Here is a 15,041-nt window from a genome sequence, read left to right as displayed (position 1 = left end):
GGCTTAGATTCCTCGGACCTCAAGTAATTTTCTCGTGCTCGATGGGGGGTGTAGGGGGTTTACACACGAAAATTTTTTATGTTGGTACAACGCCCTGGAGATGTATACCCGAACGCCCCAACATTGATCGACAGAAAGCAGAGCGCCGCAGCGCTCTCGATTCGGCGCCACAGTGTTGTGCATGTCGCAACATCATCAGATAGAGGTTTGAGTGTCATAGTGCTTCGAGGCGGACTAGGCAGTTATCTTTCTTGTTTTTTTAAGGGTTGTGTCCCTTGGTTGTTTAATACTTGACTTTCTCTTACATTTCTTGTATTGTAGAGAGTGAGAGTGTGTGCATGTAAGAAGAGAAACAAGGAGAGAGTGAGAGACGAGAGATATGTACTTATTTCTCCCAATTTTCATAGTAGATTTCTTGGTGCGGTGTGGCTCCATGTTTTTTCCATATTTTGGGTTTTTCCACATTAAATCCTAGTATCCTATTACTTTCTTGTTTGTTTCATCACGGTGTTTTACTTCTATCCCCAACACTAAAGTTTGTGTGACAAATGAAAATATAACTTTTGACTCTTAACTAAATAAAATGTATTACATTATATAGATGAAAGGGATGCAAGACATGGATTGGTGTGCTTTGCTTAACAAAGCTTGCTTATGTTGATGCCCGAGCCCAAAATGGCAGATATCAGGTTTGGAGCAAACTATGGAGAGCATGTGAGTTTTTTCGTAGATGCGAGGGAATGTGATGGCTAAGCGGGCATAGGCTATTGCAGCTAGAACCTTGATGGAGAACTCCATTGGTCTTTTATTTTGAAGCTGGAATCATCAACGGAAATATAACAAGAATTGTTGGTTACTAATTTTTGAACGGAGAGAACATTGTATACAAGGTTCGAACATGAAGAAGATTAGATAAATGAAGCTTATCATGCGGAGTTGTCAGCAAACTTCGTCATGAATGTGAAATTGCAAGTGACCTACTATTGCTAATTATAGAGGCGGAACCAGCCATAATTTTTAGGGTGAGCAAATTTATAAAAATAAAATAAAAAATTAAGGAAGAATATATATCATGGTCCTACATGATATTGAGTAAGAATTAAGTCAATCATCCTCCAAAGCTCCCAACAAAAATCAAATATTTAGATTCTTCCAAACTTTTTGAATGCAAAAATTCCTCTCAAAATGGAAGCAAACTATTTGAATGCAAGTCGAATTTTTATTATAATAGGACCAAAAAATTCATTGAATCCAAAAGTCCACAATTCATGCCACAGAAAAACCAATTAAAACCAAATAGAGATTCATCCCAAAAAAAAAAAAAAAAAAAACAAATGAACCAAATCATGATAAATACAGAACCAACAGCCATATTCAGTTACAGCCTAATAAGGAATTTATCAACCCAACTGAAAACCAAATTAGCAATCCCAACATAAATCAATGCTAAACGAATTAGAAAGCAGTTGGATAAATATTTATATATGCATCTATACACAGATTCACAACTCATAGCATCAAGATTTCTTAGGACAAGCCGTCCATCCTTCTAATTTAGCAAATATTATAAGAAAAAAGAGAACGAACCTTACGAAACGTACCTTACAGGAGAACAACGGTCGCCGGAGGTTGTTCCGAGGGGAGCAAGGCTGCGAGAGTTCAAAGGACCGAGAAGAACGAATGGCGAGCCTGAGCGCGCGGAAAGCCCGAAGCATAAGTGAGATTGGCTACGTGAACAAAGGATGAGATCAATAGTAGATTCGAGCCTTCGCCTGCCACGGTGCCACCTACGTATCGAACCTATACACATAATTATTTGGCTCCACTACCTACTGTATATAACTACCTACTCGGTCGTATAATTGATTGTCTTCCATGTGCTCACCATCACATATCAGCCATCATACATCGCTCTCTACTTATATACATATGTATTCCCTTGTATTCATGAACAGTAGAAGAGAATGCAATACACTGAATATTGGTTATCTTTATTTTCCTTGCTCTCTGTTATTTTTGCTACAGGTTGAATTCCTTCATGAATTCTTTTATGGTATCAGAGAAGGTTTCAAATCCTATGTTTTGTTTCTAGCGTGCTTGTTTAATTGGCCAGATATTGTCTTTGCAATTAATTACTTATGTCAACATATGCACAGCCCAACCAACACACATTTCCAATTACTTAAAAGGGTCGTTAGATATCTAAAAGGTACCATCAGCTGCTCTCTGCCTATTCGCAAGTCTTCTCTACAGCTTTCAGTCTATGCCGACTCACATTGGACGGCTGATTCATTTGATCATCGCTCATTTGCTGGATTTTGTACCTTTATTGATAACAACTTGCTCTCTTGGTCTGTCAAAAAGTAACTCACAGTTACAAGATTACAACAAAAGCTGAATACAGTGCATTGGCAGCTATTGCAAGCGAACTTATGTGGCTAAGACGCCTACTTGCTGATTTTTAGATATCCAACAGTACTCCTACTTCGATTTATTGCAATAATACTTCCGCAATTGCATTGGCTAATAATCCAATTTTTCATGCTCGCACAAAGCACATTGAAGTAGATCATTACTTCATTCGGGATTGCATCACGGACAAACATCTTATCGTCCACCATATTGCATCACAGGACCAACCGGCAAGACTCCTTACAAAGAGACTTTCTGCTACAGGTTTGATACGCTTCTAGAAAGAGACGTTTCCATTAAATAGCAATGATATAATAGTTTGTTAGAAAAGCAAGATTGAGATTAATCCAGTACATTAAAGTTTCATATGGACAACTTTCTTACTGTTTTCTAATACAACTTTCTAGTAGAAAATTTTCTAGTTCAAAATTTTTTTGAACTAAAAGGTTATTTTAAAAAGCAATAAGAAAGTCATCCCAAACAAAACCTAAGTGACGTCTCTCTAACTTCTACAAAGCAGTTTTTGTAATTTGATGGTCATTAGTATTAGGTTGCTATCAATAAAATTAAAATAACCTTAATATACATTGCATAAGATATGTCATATATAAGCTTAATGAGGCCTTTACATTACAATCTGAATAATGTTATACTTCTAAAAGGAAATTCACACATTTAGTTGGGAGCTGTTTGATTTAGCTATGCAAGTTAAGTGAACCTTTTATTTTTTTGGGTGAAGCTTTTTTCTTTGAATTTAGAAGATAATGAAGCAAAATCAGATGACTCCAAATATCCAACTGGTTTCTAACATATAGAACAAGCGACCGATCTTTAAACACTAAAGAGTGATAATGATTCCACATATGCAACACAAATGATATTATACAAAATGGGCATGCTTTCCCCTCAGTAATCCACCAGTCTCAAAAGACTAATTAATTAACCAGTCAATCAAACTAATCGACGCAACATCAACCAAAGCGATCAAATTCAGAAACTGAAAAGGGGACATGCCTGCAACCCGTTCGACGAAATGCCGCACTCACAATCCCAGCGCGCCGAGCGGCGTCTTCCCCTGCCCGGCCTCAAAGTAGAAAATAAGCATCGCAACCATGGCAATTCTGGCATGTTTGATCTCCGCTAGCTTCAGCCGCTCGAGCTTCTCCGCGTCCGGGATGTAGACTCCATCCTTGAGCGTGCCGGCGAGGCCGAGTGGGTCGAAGAACTTGCCGCCGGGGTAACCCTGCTCGCCTGTAGCGTTGGCGAAGTTCTCGGCGGAGCGAGACCAGGGGGTGGCCCAGTCGACAGATTGTGAGTCGGGGTTGAAGAAGTCGACCCAGCGCTTGCTTTCAACCCATCCCATGAGGAGGAGTTGGGTGCCGAGGAGGGAACCGAAGGAGAAGGGGGCCACGGCGCCAGGGGCGGCGCCGGCTTCGAACCAGGGGATGCCGCTCCAGGCTTGGCCAACGAAGATGCCGACGACGGCAGCCATGGCCCAGCGGCCGTGGATTAGCTCGGCCTCACGGTACCACTTTAGGAAGGCGGGGTCCTTGCCGAGACCGAGTGGGTCGAAACCGTAGTCGCCGGGTAGACTGAGACATGTAAGCATATTGGGAATTTAATTAACTTCATCCTGATAAATTTTTGCCTAAACAAATTGAGTTTGAATTGAGAGCTTACGATCCATCAAGCCACTCTGGATCGACAACGCTGCCTCCGAATCTCACCCCTGGAAGCCATGACTTCTTCACAGCGCCGGCAGCTGCGACGAAAACAAACCTCCTTGGCGCTATGGCGCCGACCGCAGTGGCCGCCTTGGATCCCGCAACCAAAGCACGAGAGGACTTAGCGCCGGCGAGGAAGGGGCTTGATAAACCATGGAGGACAGCAGTGGAGGCAGCCATGGCTGTGAGCTCACTACTTCTTTGTGGCTTATCGTCGCCTTTGTTTCCTCAGCTGCTGATGTGAGGCGCGTGGTGTAGTGGATATATTTGAGACGTGTGGCTGTGGAGTGAGTGAGGTGGGATGTCACAAAATCATCAAGGAAATCTTGGGGAGGATTTCTGGCCAATAGGAAGGATCCCTCCATCCACTTCTGCGGTCTCCATGCCTTACACGTGGACTCGATCAAGGAAATCTAGGGATGCGATGGGCTTTTTATTTGATCTGATGGGCTGCATAATGGATTTGGGCTAAACTTAGATCAGTGTGAGCTCCAGATTATAATGGGTAAGGGTAAGGAGTTAAATTTAGCTAACTATATAAAACATTTTTTATAATTATTAAATATTCTCAACAAATTTTAAAAGTTCTTTAGAAAATTTGGTAAGCGGTATTTTTAACAGGAAAATAGAAATTAGCCTATACAATATAAAAAAATTTGTCTTGCAATCTAAGAAAAATTCTAATATTAGACAGGGAGAAATTATTTTTACATTTAAAAAAATTTAAAAAATCTCATCCATCACTTTGATATTAGATAGGGAGATTTCACTTTATAGTAATTCTCTAAAGCTTTGTTGGAAATGAAAGAGATGAAATGAAATGAAAATAAAAATGAAAAAAACGAATTAAATTGATTTTTTTTTTCACTTGATTTGTTGAGGCGAAATAAGTAAATATTAGTTTATTTGACTTTTTTATTTAATTAATGATAAATTAAATTTTTATTTCCTGTAAGCTAAGAACAGAAGTCTTAATAATATTCAAATGAATGCCTCTTTTCTCTTTTTTCTTTTTTCTTTTTTTAGTTTAAGGTTGGGTAGGAAAGTAAATGTAAAAAATTTAAAAAAAAAAAAAAAACTTATTTTATATTTCTAAAGAGACTCGAGGGGAAAGCCTCATCTATATCAAAAGCAAAAACAATTACAAGTGTAAATTTCAGCCTCACTCCACCTCTCTCTTCGTGCGGTGTGCTCTGCTAAGGTTTCACTCCCGCGAGTCGTTCCCTTTATCGTAGTCCTGTTCGTGGCCTTTGGTGTCTCATCTTGCCGCAGGGAAGTTTCTCAGGGAAGTTTCTTAGCTTTCCTCTTTGTGCTTTCCTTGAGTTTTGGTTTTCGATCTCTTGGCCGTTTTGTCTATATTGTGTGTGTATTCGATCGATGGCGAGCAAACGTTTGGTTGATCCCAATTTTTTGGATGACAAAAGCTCTTCTAGGTTATTTTGTGATGCTTTATTTGGTGGCACTTCTTTTTCGCTTTTCCATGACCTCAAAATCTCTTCTCACTGTGGGTTGCCCTCGTTGTGGATTTCGGAAGATAAAATTCTTTTGCTTGCTGCCCCTTTCGAGTTCACATTGGCTAGCAAATTTCCTTCTCGTAGACCCACACTAGATGCTATCCGTAAATTCTTTTTCAACCTTAACCTCAATGGTGAATTTTGGGTTATTGTTCTAATATCTAAGCATTTATTAATTAAGCTTGTGAACGACATGGATTACTGTCGTGTGTTTACACATCACTCCTACTTTGTGAATAATTGCTTCATGAAGGTGTTTAAGTTTACTCCTACGTTTGATATTGAAATTGAGTCACCCATTATTTCTATTTGGGTTTCATTTCCTAACCTGAAACCCCGCCTATTTTCTCCAAGAATTTTTCATGTTCTTGGTTCCATGTTTGGTCACCCTCTTAAAATTGATCATGTTATATATATTAGTTCTTAGCCCTTGGTTGCATGTGTCCTGGTGGAATTAGAGTTTCCAAACAATTTTTCGATATGGTGTGGGTTGGAATTAGAGTTTCCAAACAATTTTTCCTGACAACTTGGGTTATATCCAGTCGGTGGTTATGGAGGAATTTATATTTTTTTGTTCTCATTGTAAATCTTTGGGGCATTCGAAATTAGAATGCAATATCTTACATCCTCAACTGATAAAAGCCCTTACTATTTCGGTTAATGTGGGTGAAAAAAAACCTATACATGTGAATGATTCTGAGCAGGTCAATAATTATAGTGATTTACCCTTGAATGATAATGTTGTTGATGCCAATGCTAATGGTCTTTTGCCTTGTTGTGAGGTGGAGCATTTGGTGGTGCCCGATCTGGATGTTGTCGATGTCTCTGTAGTTCCTCAGATATGATGGATTTTCCTAACTCAGTTAACAATGGCTAAATGGTGAATGTCGTTGGCTTGGATCCTCCTCTTATTGCTAACAATGTTGGTCATCTAGCTGATTTGGAGGGGGCTCTTTTGCCTGCGGGTGAATCTTCACTAGTTATCCCTTCTTCTATTATTGAGAAGTCCCTTAATGTTGTTGTTTCTAATGATAATCATGTGGAGGTGTTGATTGGTCCGTGTGAGTTGGCTATTGCATCTAATGATTCTCCTTTAGCTATTTTGGATACGTCATTGGGAGCGATTGAACATGCACACTTTTTTGATGTACCAGTTTATCAAATTTCTAATGATGTGTTGAAAGCTCAAGTGGCTAGCAAGTTCATAGACACTTATGTGGATCATTCTGACTGGATAGATGCTTCCTCTAAAAGTGTGGGGGTCGGGGGGTTGATTTGGTTGACCTATTTGACGAGTTTTATGAATTATATAGTTTGAAGGTGGGTCGCATTATTGACAATGCTTTCTCCCATAGTGGTGGCAAGCGTCGTCGAAGAAACTTAAAAAAAAATAATTATTATTATTTTGGGCTTTTCTTTCTGTTTGGGTGCTGGCATTCACAGTTTGGTTTTGGGTGTTTAGTTCTCTTTTTGGGACTCTTTTGGATGGTTTGCTTGTTGGTTGCTTTTGGCTCAGGTTTGGGGTATGTCTTGGGCGTTGGCTAGCTTTGGGGTGCTCTTTTGTTGGTTGGGATCTTATGCTGGTTGGTTATTGTTGTGGTGAGGTGCTGGTGGCCTTCTTTTTGGTTTTTGCTTATCCTGTCTCTATGATGCTATAATTTGGGGGTATTGTTTGATATTTGAGGTATGTGTGTCTTTGTAGGGGCTCTTTCTATTGTTTTTTTGGCCTTTATTGTCTTTTTTGTGGGGCCTTTTGGCATGCCTATGTGGGGGCTCCTGTATTTTTTTAATTGTAGTTTTGCTTGTTTCTTTGTTTGCATTTTCTTATTTTGCGGGTGATTCTAGTGGATAGTTTAGGTATGGATCTTTTGGTTGTTGGCTGGGTGGCTCGTTGGGTCACATCCTTTGGCTCACATTTTTTGTTTCTTTTCTTATATAATTTGTAATATATTGAAAATCCAGCTCATAGGTTTTGTTTAAAATAATGTTTTTTTAGGGAGGTTGAGGTTCTCTAAGGACTTGTAATTTTACCATATTATTTAACGCGCAGGTCCTTCCCTGAGTTTTTCCCAAAAAAAAAATTACAAAATGTAAACGTAGAAAACTCTATTAATGAAAAAAGAATAACAATCAAAATAAATACAATTGTGTAATTCCTAAAATGGTCGATCATAGCTGCACAAGGAAGAGGCGAGTTTGAGCTTTAGATACCAAAAGAATGCTTTAAATTATCCATGCCCATAGTCCGCACCGTCTAGAAATCCCAAAATTGAAAATAGTAGGGCCAAAACTGATAAGAGCATGTCCCAAAAAAAAAAAAAAACCCAAAAACTGGTAAGAGCAGAAACATCCCAACAAATCAGTGCAGTTATGATCAACCCTAAACTAAACTCAGATTAAAAAAAAAAAGATGAAATTGTGAATTCTATCCTTTATTTCTTTCCCAATACAAAAGATTATCAATACCATTGTCTAGATAAAGCTTTTTTTATCATAACTTTGTCATTGCAAGAGTTACCATTTTAATATACTTGCATGAGAGTGATATCCAAAAGAAAAAAAAGTTGTCAAAGGTAAAGTTTTTTTTAATAAGTCATATCGAATAGGATATTTAAAAATTAAATGATCAGTGTACTCAATAAAATCCGAAGAGCGTAGATCATTATTTCTGAGACCTTTCGCCGTTTTAAAGTCATCCAAATAAAATTTCCATATAAAATAATTAATGAATGGAGCACTTTTTAAACCAAATATAATGATTTGACAAAAATTTTATTAGTTGCATGACGACATCGTGTTATTATGTAAATGCACCAAATTAGTCACTTCACTATGAGGTAATTTATTAATTGCATCTTCAACAAATTATACAATTAAGTTCTTAAAATTTCTTGAATATATATTCTCCAACTTGTGCACAAATTACAAAGAACAATATCCACACATAACTCAAAATTGCATGCAAATTCTTTGTTGGTCCAAATAACCTGCTTGAATTTCATGTTGGTCGATTTCTCAAAAGAAAATTAAGAAAAAGTTTTGCAATTTTATTCATGAATATTGCACCTAACACCAATAATAAATTTTAAAAAAATATATCGTAGCCAGCAGAAAACTTAAGACCGGCAAAGCAACCTCATACTTCAAGTTCTCACAAGTGACTTCGATTGACCGCAGCCCATAATAGATTTGGGCAGCTTTCCCAGCCTCTCCACTCCTTCCTCTAGAACAACTCCCATGCCAATGAAGAAATGGGCTTCCAAGTGGCAGTGGAAAGACCATACGCCCGGATTGTCAGCCTGGAACCGCAATGCCGTCCACCCGTAAGGGTGCAATGGCACCGTGTTCTTTTGAATCGGGTCAACCAAATTATAGTTTTTTGGGTCGATTTGTGGGTCAAATTTGCCCAATCCATACCCCAACACCCAGAAGTCATGCCCGTGTAAATGCCACGGGTGCGTCTCACTTATGTTTGAGCTCAGTGCATTTGCATTCTGAAGGATGAGGTCTACTGTAGAATTGAACTCCAACCTATGGATTGAGTTGCCTAATGTTGCATTAGGGTTTTTTAACACACTATGGATGTCATAATTTTTGTATTTGTAGGTCTCTAAGGCGGGCTTTTGGCTAAAAACGTGTCGCAATTTTTCTTTAATTGCTATTAAATATGGTGTGGTGGGTAGGTTCAATGACACATTGTTGACACACCATCTAATATAGCCATTAACCTTATTTTGAGTGTTGAGGAGGATGATGACACGATTTGATGTGGGTGGTGGAGGTTCGATATGATCTGGATGTGATTTGATCAACTTGGTCTGATTGAATCGATACAACGTGTCATTCCACAATGGACCAGTCGGTGGTAAGGTTGGAGGTACCTTAAATGGACTAATGGGATAATAGTTAAGAATAGATGTGCCGGTAGGAGTGCCCGGTTTTCGACTAATAACATTGAGTCCGATCCAATAATTCCTTGATGGATCTTGATCAGCCTTTACTATAATTGAATATGTCTCACCAGAGTAGATATTTAGGTTCTTCACTATGACCGGATCTACATAATGACCATCAGCTTCAACAATAATCATATCATGCCCCTGAAAAGATTAAGATTAAATTATAAGTTAACAAATGTGTGGTTAATTTTATAATGTTTTATTTTAAAGTACACTTTAATAGTTTTTAAACTTGATCAATTTTTTAAATTTCAGGCTTTGGATCTGGAGTTGCCAAATGTTGAAAGTGTTTGCATTTCACTTGACTTTGGCTTTACTTTTTAGTTTGTACTTCTAAAATTTTAGTTCGCAGGAGCCCCTCTCTCAAGGGAGCGATTATTATGTGCAGAGACCGGACATAGATAACAGTTCTGTTTTGTCTCTGTGAATAGTAAAAATGCAATGATGAACAATAAAAGCATAGTTCAGAGACAAACCGAACGGTTCTTTATATCTGATCTCCACACATAATAATTTTTCCTCCCAAGAATGGTAATTACCAGTGTAGGAAAGCTTGAAAAAAATAACATTTAAGTTTACAAAATTTAATATTAATCATCTTATTTCATGTATATTATGTAGACTCGTTCCATAAAATTAAAAATATTTCAGCAATATGAACGTATGAATTGTAAATGTAATATTGTAAACTAAATTGAGATCCGTGCAAAGAGACTATCTACCATTAAATGAGATGATTTTCATGCGATTTTTCATACATTATTTACAAAAATTTTTTACCAAAATTTCATGAGCACTTAGTTGAGCTGAAAGAGATAATTAAATGAATTTTGCCAGTGATTTTGGCTTATTTTGGTAGGCTTTATTATTGTTTCTTAAAGCAATTTTTTTAACATAAAAATTTTAATTTTTTTTATAAAACACTCTTTTAAGAAATAATAAGAAAACCATTGCGAACAAATCCTTAATTCAACGTGAGAAATTAAGCGCTTAAAAAAAAAAATTCAGAAGTTAAGAAAAAGGTAAATTTTTATTAAAATTACTATTCTAATTATACCCACCCCTACCGAACATTTACTTGGCTAGCACGCTTTTGATAAGGTCAGCAACTACTAAAAAATATCGTATTTCAATGAAAAATATTAACAATACCTGCGAAAGTTGACTTAGAATATTTTTTAACTTAAATCCATTAAAACTTAGTGGGTCATAAAAATTCTATATATTTACCTATCAAATACTTAAATTTAAATATTAATTTATTAAATGATATTAAAAAATCATCAATATTAATATAATTAAAATAAAACATATTTTGATCTCATTAAATTATTAAATAGTTTGACAAATAAATTTAAAATTTAGATGATAAATATGTAAATTAAATAAACAAAAATTATATAACATTCATGTAAATCCCACTAAAATTTATTGAAGTACCTCTATTTCCAAATTCAACGCAGAAAGGGAAGCGAGGCTCGCGATCCTCAATCGATAAGTCTTCCCAGGAACCATTGTCAACACAAAAGGCAAGCATTCAGTATTTGTCATATCACACACATCAGTAGTTCCAGCCAATGAGCAGTTGTATCTCCCCCTCCCATTGATCAACAGAGACTGCACCAACAGTTCTTAGATGACTATATAAATTCTTCCTAAGAATAAAGCACTAGCTGAGATTTGACGAATGAATATAGTTATTATGTAGAGCCCTGCATTAGGTACCCATGTTCATATCCACTCATACCTAATGAGTATCGTTGGGTACTCAATATCAGCGGATAAATCAATTTACATTACTAATCAACGTATATTTTATGTTACTACAATTCTCACTATGTAGTGTGCAGCGGTTAACCATATTGCGATTACGGTAAATTCTGATATGTAGCTTGAAAGTTTGCAATCAGAACAAAGGGCAACAAGCCTCAAGGCCATCAATTCGTGGCATACTGTGTTCAAAAAGCAAGAAAAGTGGGTGGATATAGATGTGTACGACATCCCGAAAGTCATCATGGGTGGGCGAAGCCTGTCCGGGTAAAAAATTGATACCAAAAGGGTTCCCAACCAGGATCCCATATAGGACTTTGCTATGTATTGCTCTATATGAATCATAGTAATATACTGTAATAGAGAGGAAAACTATACCTGTGGCTCACCAACCCAGCTAAAATTCAATGATAAAAGCCCTGTAGACTGTTCAATTGCACTTTTATGCCACCAATCATTAACGACGATGCTTCTTTCTTCATCATATGAAAATGGTTCCACTGTACCTTCAGGAACCAGCACTCTTATCAAGCCATGCAGCCCTGCTGATCTTTGCATCTCGTAGTGAGCGTGATACATGTATGTTCCAGCCTGATCATACAAATTAATATACAAACACATAAATGCATCAAATCTTATTGCAATATCTATAAAGTATTTAATTTTGATGTGCGAATTAAGACTTAATATATTACCCTATCAACAACAAATTGATATGTAAAAGTTTCCCCAGGAAGGATTGGACACTGCGTTATTCCCTGAGTGCCATCGCTCCAAGGAGTGCCACGCTTCATTAATGGCCATAGAGAAAAAAGATTATTAATACAAATCATTAGAACAGTTAAAGACTTTTGTATTCATCTAAGTTGCCGTTTTCCTATCTCTGACCAGATAAACATTTTGATTAACTAAATTGCAGAAACTGCAAAGAAACTATATCATGAGCTTGTTATGATATAACAATATATTAAAGTGTTAATTAGTGGTTGAGATTAAGGTTTAATTAGTTAATTACCTGGCGAATTCCGTGCCAGTGGATGGCGGTGTTCTCAGTGATTAAGGAGTTGGTGACCTGAATGATGAGTGTGTCGCCCTGTGTGGCGGTGATGGTCGGGCCGGGGCTGAGCCCGTTGACGGTGATGCTGAGTTTCTTAAAACAGTCGGGGGATCTGTATTAAGGTTTAATTAGTTAATTACCTGGCGAATTCCGTGCCAGTGGATGGCGGTGTTCTCAGTGATTAAGGAGTTGGTGACCTGAATGATGAGTGTGTCGCCTTGTGTGGCGGTGATGGTCGGGCCGGGGCTGAGCCCGTTGACGGTGATGCTGAGTTTCTTAAAACAGTCGGGGGATCTGTACTCGTACTTTATCTCCCATTTCAGGTGCTGCACCGTTGCTTCAATAATGTTAATGGAGGAAAGCAGACATAGAGAGAAGAGGAAGAGAAGCTGGGTGGCTTGGTGACCCTTAAGGCCCACATAGCTTGAGTTGATGAACATCAAATCTCTACTCTCTCTCTCTCTCTCTCTCTCTCTCTCTCTCAAGTCTTCCTCAAACTCAAAGAAGTTAGGTTTTAGCTGAGGCATGTCCTATGGATTTATATAGATGTTTAACACGTATTAAATAATTTAAAACAAAAACAAAAACTTCAAATAATTGACGTTTTATAATTTCTTTAAAAAATATAATTAATTAAGAATACATCAAATTATTTGACATTTTTCTGTGAAAAAATGTCATATATTTTGACGCTATTATTAAAAACTCCAAAAATCTCAGATTATTTCTCTCACTTTGCCGAAGAAAGAGATAGCCGAATGAGTGGGCAAATTAATGCATATGGTCACCGGACTCGGAGATAGGTCCAAATATTAATAAAATATTATTTTAAATTAAGTGTGTAAAAAGAGCAGGTAAAACACTGTCAAAAGGCCAGGTAAACGCAGTCAAATCGCATCTAAAGCGCACATAAAGCGCAGTCAAAGCCCAGTCAAGAGTGCGGGTGACATGACATATTTTTATTGGATGTTCGAACCTATTCTGCGCGTCAGACAACCGGATACAATAATTTGCCGAATGGGAGATAGGCGGCGTGAGAGAAACAACATGTTTTATAAAGTTATACATTTTAATTAAATTGAGTTATAAAGTTATTATTTTTAGTTTATAATTATATTAATTTATAAATTAATAACTTTATAACTTAATATAATTATAAATTTAATTATAATTTTAAGTTATTAATTTTAATTAAATTAAGTAATAACTTCATAACTTAATATAATTATAAATTTAATTATAATTTTATTTTATTAATTTTAATTAAATTAAGTTATAATGCAACCCGAACCAGACCTGTTTTTGTAAACGGGTCGGCTTCCCGGACCCGAACCCGACCCGCTTCGGGTTCGGGTCAACCCAAACCCGAAAATTTCGGGTCGGGTTCTGATCGGGTTTTCGGATCGGGTCCAATATTGACAGGTCTATATAGAAGTTTTTAACAAACGACTTTCGGCATAGCTAAATTGCTGTTGGGAGCTTAGGCTTTTAATGAAGGTTGCGGAGGAACACTTAGATTTTCAGGGAGATATTAAATGTATGTATATATATGAATTTATAATTAAATTCATTTGTATTCTTCTTCTAACGGCGACTACAATTGTTTTTAGTTTTTTTTTTATATATATATTTATTATTTTACATAAAAAAGTCAGTTAAATTTTTTTACTTAAATTACGCCAGCCAGCCTTTATTCGTAGCTCTTAAAAGTTATTTTCGGCAGTTCCATATTTTTTCCGGTCATAACTATGAACTCTATTTTCCATCCGACCTTAATCTACTTCCCATTTTTCCTTTAGTCAGTCATCGCCCTAGAAATCTCTCCCAAGATTAAGATTTCGTTTTGAGGTTATTTTTTTACTATTTCTTAAAGCAAATTTCAAATTTTTTTTTTTAATTTTAAATTAAAAATTGCTTTAATAATCAGTAGAAAGCCGTCTCAAATGAAAGCTAAGGCTTTATTTGAGACAGCTTTCTTATTATTTTTTAAAGCTGATTTTTAGTATAAAAATTTTAAAAAAAACTATACTAAAAAGTTGCTTTAAGAAATAGTAAAAAGGATATATTTGGGACGACTTTTTAACCGTTTCTTAAAGAAAATTTCTAGTACCAAATTTTAATTTTTGTACTAAAAAGTTGCTTAAAGAAGCTGTAAAAAAGTCATGCCAAATGAAACCTAATAATTTATTTAAGACAACTTTATTAATACAATAATACTTCTTAAACCAGTTTTTTAGTATCAAAATTTTAATTTTTTATTAAAAAAAAATTTAGAGCTTTTTTTAATTATTTTTTAAAATAATTTTTTAGTATGAAAATTTAAATTTATTTAAAAAAATAAATTATAGCTGACTGCAAGATATATTTTATTGATATCGTTAGCGATAAATGCCTATATAATATTTGGTAAATAGTGAACAGCGCAGCCAACTTGACTAGGTTGTTGACTGCGTTTATTAAATTGTATTCTTCATTTGAGATTTTTTTTCTATTTATATTTTTAATCATAATTTTAAATATATTTTTCTAATCAATATATAAAGGCAGTTATATAAATGAATATTATTATTTTTAATTATGTTCTTGCTATCACAAAAATAATCAA

General features: G+C 36.1%; 2 protein-coding genes across 4 annotated transcripts; both read right to left on the bottom strand.

Annotated features, from left to right (window-relative positions):
- Window positions 1–725: 725 nt before the first annotated feature.
- On the bottom strand, window positions 726–4,384 carry LOC110110372 (chlorophyll a-b binding protein CP24 10A, chloroplastic). 2 transcript variants are annotated; one of them, XM_028696926.1, is made up of 3 exons: window positions 4,093–4,384; window positions 3,427–4,004; window positions 726–816 (listed from the first exon to the last, which is right to left on the bottom strand). In XM_028696926.1, the coding sequence occupies exons 1-2, from the start codon at window positions 4,314–4,316 to the stop codon at window positions 3,455–3,457; spliced, it is 774 nt and encodes a 257-aa protein (XP_028552759.1). In that variant the 5' UTR covers window positions 4,317–4,384; the 3' UTR covers window positions 726–816; window positions 3,427–3,454. The 2 variants fall into 2 exon arrangements, with proteins under 2 accessions (XP_028552759.1, XP_020697467.1); XM_020841808.2 differs by lacking the exon at window positions 726–816 and having other exon boundaries at window positions 3,178–4,004.
- A 4,264-nt stretch (window positions 4,385–8,648) lies between these two features.
- Window positions 8,649–12,299, bottom strand: LOC110110340 (L-ascorbate oxidase-like). 2 transcript variants are annotated; one of them, XM_028696895.1, is made up of 4 exons: window positions 12,075–12,299; window positions 11,758–11,970; window positions 11,050–11,226; window positions 8,649–9,750 (listed from the first exon to the last, which is right to left on the bottom strand). In XM_028696895.1, exons 1-4 carry the CDS (start codon window positions 12,210–12,212, stop codon window positions 8,794–8,796), a joined length of 1,485 nt encoding a protein of 494 aa, XP_028552728.1. In that variant the 5' UTR covers window positions 12,213–12,299; the 3' UTR covers window positions 8,649–8,793. The 2 variants fall into 2 exon arrangements, with proteins under 2 accessions (XP_028552728.1, XP_028552729.1); XM_028696896.1 differs by having other exon boundaries at window positions 11,758–11,937.
- Window positions 12,300–15,041: the final 2,742 nt, after the last annotated feature.

Source organism: Dendrobium catenatum, unplaced genomic scaffold (genome assembly GCF_001605985.2).
Source record: "Dendrobium catenatum unplaced genomic scaffold, ASM160598v2 fragScaff_scaffold_853, whole genome shotgun sequence".
Classification (NCBI taxonomy): Eukaryota; Viridiplantae; Streptophyta; class Magnoliopsida; order Asparagales; family Orchidaceae; genus Dendrobium; species Dendrobium catenatum.
Note: the sequence above shows the minus strand (reverse complement) of the source record. Positions and strands in the feature narration are given on the sequence as shown.

Excerpts from the sequence above, each read along its gene's own strand:
- LOC110110372 (XM_028696926.1), bottom strand. The coding sequence starts at position 4,316 with ATGGCTGCCTCCACTGCTGTCCTCCATGGTTTATCAAGCCCCTTCCTC. Across the intron at positions 4,005-4,092 it reads CCAGAGTGGCTTGATGGATC|TCTACCCGGCGACTACGGTT; the intron begins GTAAGCTCTCAA and ends TACATGTCTCAG.
- LOC110110340 (XM_028696895.1), bottom strand. The coding sequence starts at position 12,212 with ATGATTTGTATTAATAATCTTTTTTCTCTATGGCCATTAATGAAGCGT. Across the intron at positions 11,227-11,757 it reads GCTGGGTTGGTGAGCCACAG|TCTCTGTTGATCAATGGGAG; the intron begins GTATAGTTTTCC and ends CTGTTGGTGCAG. Across the intron at positions 9,751-11,049 it reads CGTTGAATTTGGAAATAGAG|GGGCATGATATGATTATTGT; the intron begins GTACTTCAATAA and ends TAATCTTTTCAG.